General features: G+C 49.9%; 1 protein-coding gene across 1 annotated transcript in view; it reads right to left on the bottom strand.

Moving 5' to 3' along the window:
- The window catches only part of LOC142570268 (uncharacterized), a 140,097-nt gene extending 131,718 nt beyond the window's left edge, over positions 1 to 8,379 (bottom strand). Inside the window, exons 1-2 of the mRNA XM_075678666.1 lie at positions 8,178 to 8,379; positions 6,797 to 6,981 (exon numbers count right to left, since the gene is read on the bottom strand). Coding sequence (XP_075534781.1) covers positions 6,797 to 6,981; positions 8,178 to 8,379 — 387 coding nt within the window. The remainder of the gene's footprint in view (positions 1 to 6,796; positions 6,982 to 8,177) is intronic.
- Positions 8,380 to 16,462: the final 8,083 nt, after the last annotated feature.

The following is a 16,462-nucleotide window of genomic DNA, read 5'->3' as shown; positions in this document are numbered from 1 at the left end:
GTGTCACTTCCCCAAGAAACTATATTTATCGTCCTACGTAAGCAATCCACATATGAAGCCAACAGACAGGGAGCAGAAAAAGAAGGGGAGAACGGAGGGAAGATAACCAGAAAAGCATCTAATTGGCTACGTATACGTGAATGGGGAAATAGAAACAAGAGAGAGGGAAGGGGAGGGGGACGAGTTGAATCCTCGCACGCGCACGGACGGCACCACGGAATCACAAGACACAAGCCAGTCGTTCTCAATAGGAGCAAAAGAGGAGTGATAGTTGCAGTCACGCAACACATTTGTACGGCGTCATTACCGCTCTCCGGAAATGACACAGAACCGAGAACATTGAGAACCAGTACGGCTTTTAGGTATGACTTCCGAGACTCGGCGACGGCCGCGGCACGATGAAAATCTCGGATCCCATAGTGCGGGATTTACGTCATATCCACAAACCACCAGTTGCTTCCTCCCCTCACCCTGGTGAGGATGAGCGTGTTTTTTAATAGGCGCCACCAATATTGCGTATGCAGTAGCGCCATCTATGGGGAGTTGGCATGCTGCACAATTTCCTGTGGCGTTGACAAACTCCTGCCCTGAGTCAAAAGGGATCAGGACCACTTACTTACTTACTTGCTGGTTTTGGCGAGCGCTCTGTTTTGTATGTCAGGTGTAGGTTTGGCGCTACGAACATTCATGTACTAAGTATGAGTACTGCAATATAAATAAATGTTCGCTCAACAGAAGAGTTCACATAGTATAAATTTTCACAAAACCGAAGTGTTCACACGAACACATGAGTTCACACAGCATAAATGTTCGCAAGACCAAGATGTTCACACAGAATATGGGCTGTTGGATGCCGCACTCTAAATACAACAAGTACAAATGCCACATGGACACGAAGACACAATGAACATGTAATTAAGAGTGTCTGTTAATAATAGCAATGCGAGCAATAATTATTGTATGACTTAGTATTTTTGTGATAATTTTGATTCCTTCAAAAATTGTACTAAGGCGTGCGCAGCGTTGTTTTGAAGTTTTTCTGTTGGCCATGGACCTAAAATTTTTCCTAAGGATAGAGGCCATCTGTCCAAGAAATGAAGTTTTTCCGAAAGGTTCTTGCGGGGAGCATAATGACTGTTACAGTGTAGGAGACGTCGTTCTGTCTTCTTCAGCCTCTTCACATGAGTATGTAGCACTGTTAGTTTTTCTTACCCTAAACAAGAAGTTTTTAGTATAGGCAGTGCCTAGCCGAAGCCTACGAACTCTTGTTTCAACAGATTGACTAATACTAAACGGAATATTTAATTCTACTCCAGGATCCATATTATATAATTGAGAGTTCTGCGCATCATTTATGAATCAAGTTTCCTTGGATAATCTACCGCAAAGTTTGTTCAATAGACATCGCGCATCACTCGCTGCTAGAGGAAGGATAATTCATTCTCTTGATGTGCTGCACGCGCCATGTGATCAGCTGTTACATTTCCTATGATTTCACCGTGACTTGGAATCCATTGGAAAGTTATGTCGTGTTGTAGATTTTTCGCTATGGCATATGTCTTCTGTATTTCGTATGTCAATGTGCTGTTTGCTTTTCTTAAACTGATTTCATATAAGCATAGCAATGAGGCTTGTGAGTCGCTCCAAATTACCCATCTAAGTGGCTCTGACTGCTGATATATGTAACGAAAAGTAGAAAGCACTGCGTAAAGTTCTGCTGTTGTGGATGTTTTAAATTGGCAAAGCTTATAAGCTCTTTTCTCTTGGTACGCAGATATATAAAAGGCGGATGTATAGCTTTGTTTCCAGCATGATCCATCGGTATACACGTGAATGCGATCTACGTACATAGTATAAAGATATGATAAAGTTGCTTGCTTTGTCCCAACTACGGGCATATCACATTTGTGACCCACTCCAGGAATTGAAGTGACTATTTCCGGAATTGCAAGTCGCCATGGGGGATGAATTGCGCAAGTAAGCCAGTATTCGTAAGCAGGCAGTAAGTTTTTGCACCGCCGTATTTCTTCATGTATGCGTGAAGCGGTTCTATCCTGAAGCTCTTGGCATAGTGGATGATTGGCGTGTTTTGCTGCCAAACAAAAAAAGTGTCGACAAGTTTCCGTAAATCTTAGTGCATGAAAAGTTGGTCGGCGGGACTCAGCAATTACGAAAGCACTGGCAGTTGCACGCGGAACATGCACGCGTGAGTTCTGCCCTGACTGCCGCACCTCTGTCGGCCATAACGACGATCGGGTGCACCATGGCGGAGAACAATGTTCCTTACGAAGCACCTGGCGACCTCCATTGTATTTCTCGATGGCAATGCCGCTGTCTCGGCGTAGCGCGTCAGGTAGTCCGCTGCTACCACTATCCACTTGTTCCCGCAAGTCGACGTCGGGAAGGGGCCAAGCAGGACCATTTCTATTTGCTGGAATTGTTTCCATGGTGGACCGATCGGCCGAAAGCAGTCCTTTCAAACGCCATCGAATAGTCATCGCTCAAAGGTACTTTAATTACGATATTTCTAACCATGGCCTCCAAGGTAACCCAATTATCGCTTAGTCGCTTCGAGATATCCCCATTAATTGGAAGGTTTCAAATGTTGCACCTATTCATAAATCAATTAAGTAGAAGGTTATAGGCACATTGTCTTCTTAGGCTCCAGTGGCGATGCACTAGAGCATCTGACGTGCTTAGCCTTTCCAGAAAATAAAGTAACCAGGACAGTTGAAAAACGAGCTCTAAAGGAAATGAACCTGAGTATCGCGTCAAGAGATGCTCAGTTGGGATAAAAAGTGCCAATATGAAGGAAAAGCAATGCGTTCGAATACATTTTGTGTTGAAAGTTGACGGAAAGGAAATTACTGATTGCTCGTCCGCGCCGCCAAAGTTGTACTTCCGCTGCGACACTTGGAAATACATTTTATGATCTAATCAGAACACAGTTAATGGTGCTCCCTTGGCCTTTCTTATTTCAGATTCTTTACAAACCATTTAATTCACTGACTCTCTCGTTTAGTTTATCACACTCCTCCATTGAATTTACAATTTGCAAAATTCCGTAAGTCCGCTGCCTCGTGAGGCTTTCTTTTTCCCAACCGAAAGCCCAATAGCCCAGACTACATGTCTGCTTCTCAGTGCGGCCCCCCGCAGGAATAACTCCTAAAGTTTCGCGTCGTCACAGTTGCGGCCACGCCTGTTATGCCCATTGAGAGGGAATACATTGTTCCCAGTCAATAGCCTCCACAACCACCGAGCCCCCTCAATGGGGAGGGTGCGCAGGGGTTAGGCGGTAGTAAAGGTTTTTTTTTTTGTCACCTCTGCTTTTCAGACCCTGCACCGTCCGCCCCCCCTCTTCCACCACTCACTATCATAATGCCTTCATTCGAACATTTCGTTCACACTCTCCTTACACTTTCACATACCCCCACTTACATTCCTTGCCCTTGTTGAGGAGGGCGACCTGCCTGACAAAGAAAGTCCCCCTGTAGAAACATTGTCTGCAGGTGAGGCTCGTTTTGTCGCTGATCTTCCGAAATCTCAGGTCTGCTACACCAGAGTTCCTGTCTTACTGGGGCTCCCTTTGTTCACAAAATGGCTATCACTTCCCGCCTTGAAATTACGATAAATCCTCCCGTTTTTGTGAAAGGGACATTCAATTCCTGATTGCTTCGAGACATCTGCGAACAACCCAAGCTGCGAAAAGAAAGCCAACTCTTTGACTGTTTCTGGAAGGGCAACCTGTCCTGTCATCTTTTCACCAGCCCTAAATGTTACCGGTCGGATCCATTAGAGAGAAGCCTCCCCATTTAAGTGTTGCAGGACCGCCATTTCTATCTCACACACTGAGACAATGTGCCTTGCTCCCTGCTTGCTCCTCCTGTACAGAGGGAACGTTATTCCACTCGAAGGCTGAGTGCGCAAGATTGAACTGGAGTAGCCCTATGACGACTTTGGATCATTGCAATTAAGTCACGTGACAAAGTTCCCTGGTCTAGACATCTCGATTGTCTTCAGTGACGTTCCTTCTGTGCTCTCAAGAGAGAGAGGGAGAGAACGAGACATAGCAAAGAGAGGCAAGGCCGGGAGGTCAACCAGACGAGCGTCCGGTTTTCTACTCTGCACTGGGGTGAGGGAAAGGGAGAATAGAAAGAATAAAAGAACAAGGAAGTGATGACTGTGCGTGCAGTAAAGCACCTTGACACCAAAGTTCAGTTCCATAGCTGGTGATCTGCGTTGATGACATCTGGGACGACCAAATAGCCAGGGGTCGTTGCGCGAATAGAAGGCTGCGGGTGAGCTATGGGGCTTCCTCGAGATTTGCAATCACTGGACTAAGAGCATCCAACACTTGCACTGCACTGCGCGCTGACGGAGTACCTAACTTACTGAAAGTACACGAAGGGTATTTATGAGGGACCGAAGCATCACAATCACTTCCTGGTCTTCGGGCAACTTATCGGGAGTCGGCGCTGTGGACTCTACCGCGGTGCGCTGTATCCTTTGATGTGACTGTGGCTTCAGCTGTGCCACCGGCTGTGGCTCCGGCGGTTGCTTCGACTGTGGCTTTAGCTATGGCGGGGGCGTTCGCTTTGTGAGTGCGGGCCAAGCTTCAGTATTGGCGCTGTGCGGCACGACCTTAGACTTGATTCCGCCAGGTCTAAGGAGTAGATGAGGAGGAGTTGCCGAATGTAGCGCGCTCTTCACGGAGGCACCTGCGTTCTTTGAGGTCCGATGGCGTCGGGAGCGTCGCTTTCTAAGGGCCGCAACAGCTTCCCGACGAGACGAATGGTCTCTCGCCATCTGCTTCAAGACCTCCCTTTTATTCTTCATTTTGGGACAGTCTTTTGAGGTAGCATCATGGGACCCAATGCAATTGGGGCATTTGAGAACCGTGGCCACACAGAAATCTGCAGCGTGGGGCTCTGCGCAGCCCGAACGAACTCTCGTCTTCTTGCACACAGCGCTTACGTGCCCCAGCCTCATGTAATTGCGGCATTGGAGTGGCCTTCGGATAAATGGTCGTACGGGGTGTCTAAACTGGCCCACCTTGACCTGTGAGGGAATAGATCGGCCCTTGAAAATTTCCTTCAAACAGCAGGATGCGCCGAGTCGGGTCACGTGAATTATGACTGAAAGAACTTTATTGCAGGTCCAGCGAGGGGGGGGGACGCGAATTCGTCGCGCACCCGGCTAGTCTCACGTCGGGACCGGTAGGTCTAGCCTACTGGCCCGGTCGCTGGCACGCCGGACAGACAGGATTTGCTTGTCTAGAGCGGGGCTACGCAGAAGCAAGTCCCACTCCTATTTGCTGAACTTGGGGTATGTCGACCCGCATTCCCAAAGCATGTGTGCTAGAGTGGAGGTCTGCCCGCAGGACGGGCAGGCGTCGTCGCGATATACGTCGGGGTAAACCTCGTGTAGAACGGACAGACACGGATATGTGCTGGTTTGTAACAGTCTGAGAGAGACGGCTTGCGCCCTATTCAACTTGGGGTGAGCGGGTGGAAATGCCCTTCTAGGTATGTAGAAGAATTTCATAACCTTGTTGTGAGTACCGGGCGCGTCCCTGTGGCCGTAGAGGGGAGGGAAGTCGGCGCTCCTTAGAGAGGAAGCGCGGTCGGTGAGGTCGCGCGCAACCTCGTGAGCAGACTGATTGAGGTTAGGGGAAGCACACTCGACCGACCCTGTATACTGTTAATTACGTTTCGCCTCTGACGCGCGGTATAGCCGGCGCGGATGCAACGTACGCTGGGGCTTCGTTCACAGCGGCGGACATTTTGGCCAGTTCAGCGCTGTCCCAACGCCTCCTGCTGAGCGCGTCCAGGCATGTTTCAATGCCACGTGTCTTCGTGTGCGTGTGTGTGTGTGTGTGTGTGTGTGTGTGTGTGTGTGTGTGTGTGTGTGTGTGTGTGTGTGCGTGCGTGCGTGCGTGCCCACGCTTGTCAAAGCGCGGCAGCCGGGGAGAGGAGCTCCCCAACTGTGAAGCGAGGAGGTCCGACCAGCGCCGGCCCGGCGGATACGTCACTTCTTGTCACAACGTGTCCGTGCGCCGCCGTCACGTGCGCCTCCTGCGAGCCGTTCCTTCTTGCCCTCGCCTCCGAGAGTATAAAAGCAGCTGCCCCCGCACGCCAAGAAAGAAGCTTCGATTTATTCAGTCGAGTAACGTGGGCTCCCGTTTCTCCACTTCGGTCGACCTGACCGGCCGCTCTTTTGCGATGCTAGAACAAACAAGTTGTTCTGTTAGCAGTCGACTCATCCTTTGCCAGGACCTTCGGATGCTTCCAGCTATGCCCCAGGCCGCCAGGCCAACGCTACCCTTGGGGCTTGCGACCATTTGCAACAATGCGTGAGCGGGAAACCAGTGAATCGAATGAGGAGTGAGAGCATATGAATTCCAGACGCTAAGAAGACGAGCAGCTTGCTTGACGATGCAACCCTTCTCAAAAGCCCTTAGTGCCGTTTTGGAATCGCTATATATCTCGGACCCACGACCGTCTAGAAGGGGGAGGGCGAGGGCGACTCGCTCGGCGACTCCGGGGTCTGAAGTGCGAATCGAGGCGCTATTGGAAATCTTGCAGCTGCAGTCGACCACGACGACGGCAAAGGTCTTCCCATCGCTGTACTCCACGGCGTCGACGAAGCTTACTCTGATGCCTTGTTGCTTGATCTGCTTGAGGATCGCTGCGACTTTTGCCTTGCGTCTGCCCTCGTTGTAGACGGGATGGACGTTTCGGGGCACAGGGGCCACTTCGAACTTGTGTCGAATGCAGCTAGGGATCGGGGTGCTGACCATCGGGAATCCCGCCGGGTGGTAACCCAGTTCTTCGAGGATGCGTTTACTTGCCGCTGTGGTGGTCAGGCGAGTGAGCTGTGCGTGTTCTTGGGCTTCGCCAATCTCCTCGACGGCGTTGTGTACCCACAGCGTGAGGAGATCCTCGGTATGGGTACTGATGGGTAGCCCGAGAGTCCTCTTGACTGCTTTGCAGATGAGAGCGTTGAGCTTGTCTCGCTCCGTTCCGAGCCAGTTGTGCATAGAAATCGTGTACGTCAAAAGGCATAGTACGAATGCGTTAATCAGCCTGAGGAGCTTGTTTTCTTTCATGCCTCGGTGCCGGTTTGAGATTGTGCGTACGAGGCGGAAAGCGTTGTCCGTCTTTGCGATGATCTTGCGGAGAGCCGTACCGTTTGCGCCGTTGAATTCGACAAACATGCCCAAGACCCGAATGACGTCGACCCTGTGCATCACGGCCCCGTCACAAGTGCGAAGACTGATGCTGCTTTCGTAAACTGGCTTTCAATATTTGGGCCTGCCTCCCTTCTCTTTTCTGTAAAGCAGAAGCTCCGACTTGGCGGGGTAGCATCGATGTCCGGTGGCGCGGAGATACTCCTCGATCACGTCGATCGCCTCCTGCATGGCTTCTTCGACTTCGCCCTCGCAGCCGGCGAAGCACCAGATGGTGATGTCGTCGGCGTAGATGGTGTGCTTAACGTCTTCGACGCGTGCCAACCCCTCAGAAAGACCAATCATACAGATGTTAAACAGTGTGGGGGAGATGACGGCGCCCTGAGGAGTGCCCCGCCCTCCAAGGGGCACATCTTCGAAGCGGAAGTCACCAGTGCGAAGCTTGGCCTTCCTGTCCGTTAGAAAAGAACCGACGTAGCTGTGGAATCTCGAACCGAGACACAGATCGTAAATGGCCTTGACAATGAAGGTGTGGAGCATGTTGTCGAGAGCCGTCTCGAGGTCCAGACCGAGCAGAGCCATTACGTCTCTGGAACGGCCATCCAGAATCTGATGTTTGATTAGTTTCATGGCATCCTATGTTGAGAGTCCCGGTGCGGATGCCGATCATGTTGTACGTGGAAACCTCGTTGTCTTCGAGGTACCCATTGAGCCTGTTGAGGACGACGTGCTCCATGACCTTGCCGACGCAGGAGGTTAGAGAAACCGGCCTGAGGTTCTCGATGTTCGGTGCCTTGCCGGGCTTGGGAATCAGCACCGCGCAGGCCGTCTTCCATTCTGCAGGAACAACACCGCTCTTCCAGGACTCGTTGATCTTATCGGTCCGAAAGACTATCGATGGGTCGTCGAGGTTTCTCAACATTATCTTGGTGACTCCGTCCGGACCCGGCGCAGACTTGCGGTTGAGCGCGCAGATGACCTGTCTGACCTCGGCAACGGAGAAGTCTGTGTCCAGCTCGGGACGAGGAGGGCCTCGGTAGTCCGGGAGTTGGATCTTCGAATCTGGCAAAGCCATCGACGGTTGGCTTCACTAGTATAGCCAAGTCAACGCTGGAGATGGAGGCATCCACGTCGTAGATGGCACCAGTGATGGTGTTACTGTCCAGAGCAATATGCGAGCGGACCTTCATGCCGCTAAGTTCCGTAAGTTTGCTCAAAGTTCGCAGCGCAGTCTCATGCACAACGTCAATAGGCAAGACATTTTTTCGTGTGTTGACTCTGACGTCAGTGACTTGATTTGGCGTCACTGCTTCAGAGCACCGAGACAAAGTGGCTGTTGAGTCGCCTCAGGTCGTCGGTAGCCAGTTCCGGTACAAATAGAATCGTACTGAACGAAGTATTCCGAGTTGGTCCTACAGTCGACGTGCTTGAAGACAGGTAGTCCCTAGTGTTCCTTCGTTTCGCCTTGCGGCTCCTCACAAGCTGAAAGTCGTCATCGGAGAAGTCCTCACTGCTGAGCGAGTAGACACTGGTATCATCGCGGTCTGTGTCGCTCTGTAGGTCAGTCCGCTTCCTAGACGTAGCCACCAGTGAAGTCGCCATCCCCAGCAGAGGCGTGGGGCGCCAAGTTGCATTCGTGCCACAACCCATGGTGGTTCCCTCGTGATATACACAGAAATCAGGCGAAAATAGTTGAGCTAGAAAAATCCTGTGCTCCTAATGTATTCTAATAAGTAAAATACATCAGGTGCTTCCTTGCATTGTGGTGTCGTCTCCCTTCTGTCCTTGTTCGCTGGAGTTAAATATACTTTCCAAGTCAGTTTACCAACACGCCCAACAAATGGCAATGCTGAAAGTTGCTCTTCGTTCTCCTTCAGACCCGTACATCTGATTTCAGTGCTGGCACCTGGTGCCAGGGGTGAGCCGATGAAATGCCGGAACTATTTGCTGATTTATTCGACGGAACTAATGACGTGGAGAGCATGGTTCTGCCACTTTGCTACAATTTCAATGACTTTAGCTACAGCTGCGTACAAATCTATAAGGTTTGACGTAATAGTGCTACGGAAACCCACAAGGTGGAGAGAAGTAATTAATAAAGGGAAAATGAAACATCCGGGACTACTGCCTTTCCGGTGCAGCCGCTCTGCCACCTGAGCTAACCAAGCGGCTAGCAAATGGCAGAGCGAAGTCGAACTTATTATTCGTCCTGGTGCGGGTTCGAGTTCCAGACCAGGACGAATTTTTCTTCAATTACGAGGCTTTTCTTTCGAGAAACCCGTGTGGGTTTCCTTTGTAGCAATTGCTACGATTGGGTGGATGTCTCGTTGTGCTTATAAATTCAGAAGGTGCGCACAACGGGCCCTACACGAATCTTTAATCAAACGTGATTTCCTCAAAAGAAGTTTCATCGAAGGCATTTCATCGAATATTTGCTGCGCATTTACACTTTGGCACAGAATATGAATTTTGATTTTTGAAATGCATTGGAAGCATAATCACCTGAGGCCGAATCTACAAAGCTTTCCGTTCTTGAGTGCTGTTTTTCATTGGCTGGTCGCCTTCGCTAATGATATGTCCTACATCACTAATAGCTGGCACGAACGCTTTTAGCGTAAGAACGTTTTGTGAATACGGTCTGTGATTTTCTATAAAAACGTGCATTTGCCTTTCTCTATTAGGAATATATGAAAATCATCGTGGATGGCAACGAGAACACCGTATTTTCTTAACGCTGTTCGCATACTTTGGTACCCAACGGCCACCCAGACAACTGACAAGAGCATGACGTTGCTTCTGCTGGTCTTCATTGTCATTTTTCAGCCAAGCCCGCCGCTCTATGCTGGTGTTAGCTAATGTAGCATATTATTTTAATTTTTTTTTACAGAAGAAGCCCGGTTTATGATTAGAACTTCCGCAAACTGCGAATGGAACGGAAACCCAGCCTGCCGGCTTCAGACCACCGCGTAGCCATTCCTCACTAATTTGTCTCCTTCACGATTGTTGTAGACAATTTGTAGGCTTTCGGGGGTGTTGCAGACTTTCGCTTCCCTCAGTCTCATCTCAGCAGCGAAGTTTGTCTTGGCGGTCATCTTAAGACTGCTTCTCGATCGATATTGAGTGATGGAGGCCTGGTCTATGGTCACACACATGCGGCTAGCCATGTCGCTGGCTTAGATTGATGTAGCTTCAGGCAACACTCGCCTGCATAAGCTATATTTCGTATATATGATGCCTCAGGCGCATATTTTTATTGATATGTAAATTTGTGAATAGCTGCTAGCAAAACTGCCGAAAATCTGAGGGCTTCCGTCTTGCTACACTGCTGCCAGTAGCCATTTTTTTTTCTACGCCCGCTCTATTTGCGCTAGGAAAACCAGAAGCTTGCCAGGTTTTTAGTTTGTAAACAGCCGAATTGTGTATAATGCGATAATTGTGCTCTTTAACTACGCATTGTGTTTTGCTCTGTTTCGGGTTTGCAAATTACAATAACTCTCTCTTTCCTTCCTATACGTGACAGCGAGGAGCTAGCGGCTGCTATTTTGGCATGACCGTCTCGGCAGCTCTAGCACGTTCAATGAAACGTACATGGCCTTTTCGATGAAACGGCTTCTGTAAAACAGGAATTCATCAAACGAAACGGCCTTCGATGAAATGTCGCGGACAACGCCCTGCGCAGCAGCGCTATTTCTTCCAATTCTTTTTTTTCTTTCTTTTTTACTCTTCTATCAGAAACACTACGTAGCAATTGACAATAAAGAAAGTAGAAACACTCCTTTTAACAGTGGTGCGACAGGCGGCGATTGCAGTTATGGGGCTCGATGAGCTGAAAGTGCACAATGGAGCGGTAACGACGGCCTGCTTGGCTTCCAACAATTGGGAGCGTAACACGAAACTTTGGGAGGTCTCACGCCATCCACTTCGCGCGGGTGGAGGCAGAGCCGAACGAATGCAACTGAAAAAAGAAGGGGCTGAAATGCGACACACTCCACATATTGTGAGAGCGATTGGTCGTAGCCTAGGGGGGGGGGAGGGCATACGCCTCTTTCATTCAATGCGTACTGCTTTAATTAATAGCTGCCGGCACCACAGCTATAGTATGAGGCATCCTTTCCTAGAACGCTCAACAAGTAATGGACTATTCTTTAACATGACATTTTGAAAACGTGCGCCAAATATGAACGCGGTTTCGAGGACAAAAATTGGATTTGGTGGTCACGAGATATCGCTGTTATGCATGCTCAGCCTGGTGCAGTAGTCGCAGGCCACAACTGCTTTAGCAAGAACGATGTGCGACAATGGCAGCCTGCCCAGCATGCAGCCCCCTTCCCTCCCCCTAAACACGAAAAAAATTTTCTAGCTACGCCAATGGCATCGCCGAAACCTTTACCAGGGTAATTGGGGAGAGAAGGTGAGGAATACTGCGCGTTCTGGGAGAATGCGACTACATGGGACCATGTTTATGCATTCTCGAATGTGGAGAAGCGCGCAGTGAAGAATAATGAAAGAATAACAAAGAATGACCGATGGAGGCGCATGGCCCAGCTTTGGGCCAGGCGTGCAAGAACAGAGACCCAAGTAATGGTTCCAAAACTTTGATGCTAAGAACTCTTTGTGTTTATATATATATATATATATATATATATATATATATATATATATATATATATATATATATATATATATATATGACATTAGGTAAAATAAGAACAAGAGCTTGGTGGCGCAATCCACCACCCCGTTTCAAAGGGGACGCTCATATCCTCCATCCATCCATCCATCGGCGACACGGTCATAAAGAGTTTTACCATAGCGACAGGCTGACTGCGGGCGACGGACACCGCTGATGGTAGAGATGCTCACCGTGGAAGTTCCGAAAGTAGGTATACGACTTAAGATTACATACAGTCTTCTTCTCGCAGCTGCTGTCTAGCAAAACGCCAAGATGATACCGCAGGAAGCCCAGAAGCAGTGTATCATTGACTTCACCAAACAAGTTTCCTCCCAGAAATTTTAGAACCTGGGAAGCCATGGCCCCAGAACAGCACATGGACAACGAGAGACAACGTACACTAGCGCTCTGGTATAACTTTGACCGACTGGAGTTCCCTAATGTGCACGAGATGTTTGTGCACGTGCACGTGACCACCAAAAACGCACACGAGCGTTCTTGTATTGCGCCAGCCTATCGGAATAAAGTCGCTGGGGTTGAGAATCTAACGCTTGACCTCGTGCTAAGCAGCAAGACGCCACTGAACCACCGCGGCTGGTCTCCGATAAGAAGACATATCGTGGTCAATAAATGCTCTTCAGATGTGTCTTCATACAGTTGTTTATCCCATAAACCAAGGGCGTACGGTTGCATTGTCTTGGGTCTGAAAGAAGAGCACTTTTCAGAAACCACTTCCAGGTCTCGTCCACAGCGGCGAGGCATATTGTTTGTCATGCCAGCAGGAATTCACTGATGTGCTTCACATCGCTGGTAGGGTGTTGCGCCTCGTCTCCACTCGTTGAGATGAGCTCAGTATTCGGCGCTCGCAGTTTCTTACTTGGCAGAGAAAAGTAGTGATGCTGGCAAAGCACGCCAACCAAAGCTTTATCGGATCGAACCTGGGACGGTTACCGCGAGAAGCGTACGGTACTGTACACCTAAGTTGTCCCGCTCACTCTGGCATTTGTGACGCATGATGGAAGGAGGCAGTCGCTAACAAGGTCCTTGATACGCGACAAGGGCGAAGAAGCACGTGCGGCTGCTGCCTCGGGTGCTGTGCCCACGCAAGTGCATGGGCCGCGATATCAACTGACTCGTTGAGCTGACATTCAGCCTTTAAGAGGTTACCGGGGCTTTGCCAGAGTCTGTTCAGCTAACCACGCCACGCGAAAGCTCGAGCCCTCCTCGACCGACGTGCCGTGTTTCCCGGCCGGTGAGCAACACCGGTCTGTATTCGAATGGGGCAGCGCTGCAGCGAGCGCTCTGTCAACGGGCGCATCATCTGCGGGACCGCCTGACACACACACTTCCTGCTCTCGGCGTCGGCCCCGCTCTGGCGGCGCCGTGGCGGGATCGACCCGGCGGTCGATAGGCGGCCGCCCCGCCGGCGCCCAGAGGCGCCGCCGCGCCCTGGGCGGCGCCGGCCATCGATTGACCCGGGGCCGCCACTGCGGCGCCAACCCCGCTCTCTGGCAGCGCTGCGGACTGACACACTTTTGCCGCGCCTTCATTGACTTCAGCGAGAGCTGCTTTCAGCTGCTGCCCGCCATGCTAATATCCGAAATCCGCCAATCTGCGGGCAGCAAAAGTCCGAGACCCGTTCGGCACCAACTTTGCGACACAGCAACGTGAAAATGTCCACCAAATTGAGCAGGCTGCAAAGCTTATATTGTTTGACGGTGGTCTTGAGGCGCCGTCGAAACTTGAGCAGCGCGTGTCCTACGTATGGGCCGCTTGTGAACCTCTTCTGACACGAAATGCTCGGTTATCATTCAATTGATATGTTTGTTAGTGCGCTTCATGAAGTTAAACGCCTCGTACTCATTATTATGGCCTTCCTCCACACGAGCATGTTCGAGCACACTGGTTTTACTACCCTACCGTGCGTGACGTATGCAATAATAATTATAGTTTAAATCCTGTACCAGGATGAGCGCCACTCCCCAAGATCTCCAGAGAGAGAGAGAGAGAGAGAAGGGAAAAAGGAAAGGCAGGGAGGTTAACCAGACTGAGTCCAGTTTCCTACCCTACACGTAGGGAGGGGAATGGGGAGTGAAGGAGAGAGAGGGAGAGATAACATGAGTCTATAGCGCACTTGCATATGCACTGAGTTAGGTGTAGGATGTCTATAGCCGGGCACTCAAGTCTGTTGCCTTCAGGTAGTGAAAAAGCGCTCGAAGTGCCTTCTGGGCTAATGAAATGTGAGGCCAGGCTCCCAAGGTCTTTGCACAGAAAATTACTGATGGTCTCTTCACACTTGCACTTGGCACACATTGGTGCGTCCGCCATTCCAATACGATATCTGTAGGAGTTGGTGAATGCTACACATACCCACAGCCGACACAGCAGCGTTGCGTCACGTCGTGAAAGGTTTGCTGGTAATTTAAGCTTGAGTGATGGGTCGAGGCTGTATAAACGACACTTAGAGTTCTGTGGTGTATGCCAGTAACTTAACGTGATGGTACGAGCGAGACTGCGAAGCTCTCTTGCAGCGTCTACTCTTGATAAAGGTATAAGGAGTGTCGGTGCGACATCCTGGGCACGTCGGGCAGCGTCATCGGCAAGGTGATCACCAACGATGCCACAATGTCCCGGCAGCCACTGAAAGATGATGTCATGTCCTCGTTCTGAAGCGCGATGGCAAGTTTCATTGATTTTAGACACCAGCTCCATGTGTCAACCTGCCCATTGCCTACAAATGGATTGTCACCATACTCGCCCGCTGCGTTCTTGGCACCGATTCGTTCACTCAACCGCTTACCTACTGTACATTACTTCCCCAACTCCGCTTCTTCTTAGTATCAGCCAGAATATTATAAATTTAATTAAATTCTGGGGCTTTTGCGTGCTAAAACAACGATCCAATTATGAGGCACGTAGGAGTGAGGGGCTTCGGATTAATTTTGATCGGCTAGCATTCTTTAAAGTGCACCCACTGCGTGGGTGCACTTTAAAGCCGCCGCGGCACGAATCGTACCCACGACTACGATCTCAGCAGCGCAACGCCTTAGCCATTGGGCTACCGCGACGAGTAAACGGAATATCACCTACACACATCTGCTGTCTAACCAGACAACCACGAAATTAAAAGAAAACAAAAGGAAAATGATCACTAAACGAGTTACTGTATAGGAACTCTTTAGACTAAACTATCCAGAGAATCCACTGATCGCCCATTTCAACAGTAATCAGAAAGCCACCGTCCCGTACGACCGGACTGTTCAGTTTAAAAGAATACATGCTCCGAGTATAGTGACGAGTTGACTCGAAACTACGTATGATGAACTGCGAAAGTACTCGCGGAACCGAAGTACCTGACACAAATAATTGGTGACCCATGGAAGCATGCTAACAGTCTCGATCGCAGGCAGCTCCAACATATTGGAAGTCCGCGCCGAGCAGTGCAGACGTGGAAGCATCGGCTCCGTTTTTTTCCACGCTCCGCTCGCCAATTTTGAGAGTACAACGAAAAGAAGCATATCACTGTATCCGCGAAGCTACGGCGAATCGACTGACGCCAAGATTCGAGGTAGGGCTTGTATTTGCACAGTTTTACTGGACTTTTTCTGCTCTTGCACGCCCAGTTAAGCTTAGCTCCGCTAAGCTTAGTGCGGATTAGGGCCTTTGTTGGGCCTAGTAAGCCCACCTGCCTGCAGGCATGGCAGATACAAACATGGAAAACGAAAATTTTGCTGGAAATGAAGGAAACAATGCTCAGGACGACTTCGGTTGGCAAGCAGTGGCTGGCCGAAGATCACGAGCTACCACAAAGGCTGTGGATAAGGGGAGCACATTGCCACATAATCAGGGAGAGCATGGGGTCAAGAAAACCGCCGTCAGTGGAACGCTTAAAAATCGGGTTATCAAAGCTTCGAGGATGCCTCAAATGCCTGAGGAGCACAGAAAGATCACTATACGACCTCGAAGAAGACTCAATTTGAACAAAGTGAGCACCACCACGATTGGTTCCGCAGCCATCGACGCGTCAGGCCTAATGGAAGTGGACACCCGTGTAGATGTTTTCTACCCAAACTTCACTCGAAATATCATCGTAGTTAGCACACCTAAGCCCGAACATGCGGCGAAGTACGTTAGAATCAATTCCTTCAAGATTATGGAAGTGGAATACGAGGTAAATGCATACGAAGCGACACCACATGCCACTTGCAAAGGTGTCATCCAAAGAGTGGACAATTGAGAATCGCAAGCTATGATAACAAGAAATACCGCGCATGACTTGAACCCGCATGCGCTGGCTGCCATGCGCATCAAGACGTCGGGATCGGTCGTTGTACTTTTCGATGGACTCAAGGTGCCCAATTTTGTCAGATATGGATCCACACTAGTGAGATGCTTTACAGGAAGCAATTCGACGTCTGCTTCACCTGCGGAAGGGTCGGGCATTGCTCTGATGTGTGTCCAACACCTGACTTTGTTCAGTGCAGGGTATGCGGAATTCGCAACCCAGGAGATGAGCATGTTCGTGTGCCTAGTGTAAATTTTGTGAAGGCGATCACCCGGCTCACCGGTGACAAGTTTTGCACGCAAAGATTTCAGATCCC

The sequence above is a fragment of the Dermacentor variabilis genome, chromosome 2 (assembly GCF_050947875.1).
Source record: "Dermacentor variabilis isolate Ectoservices chromosome 2, ASM5094787v1, whole genome shotgun sequence".
Taxonomy (NCBI): Eukaryota; Metazoa; Arthropoda; class Arachnida; order Ixodida; family Ixodidae; genus Dermacentor; species Dermacentor variabilis.
This window is presented reverse-complemented; position numbering and strand designations above follow the sequence as displayed.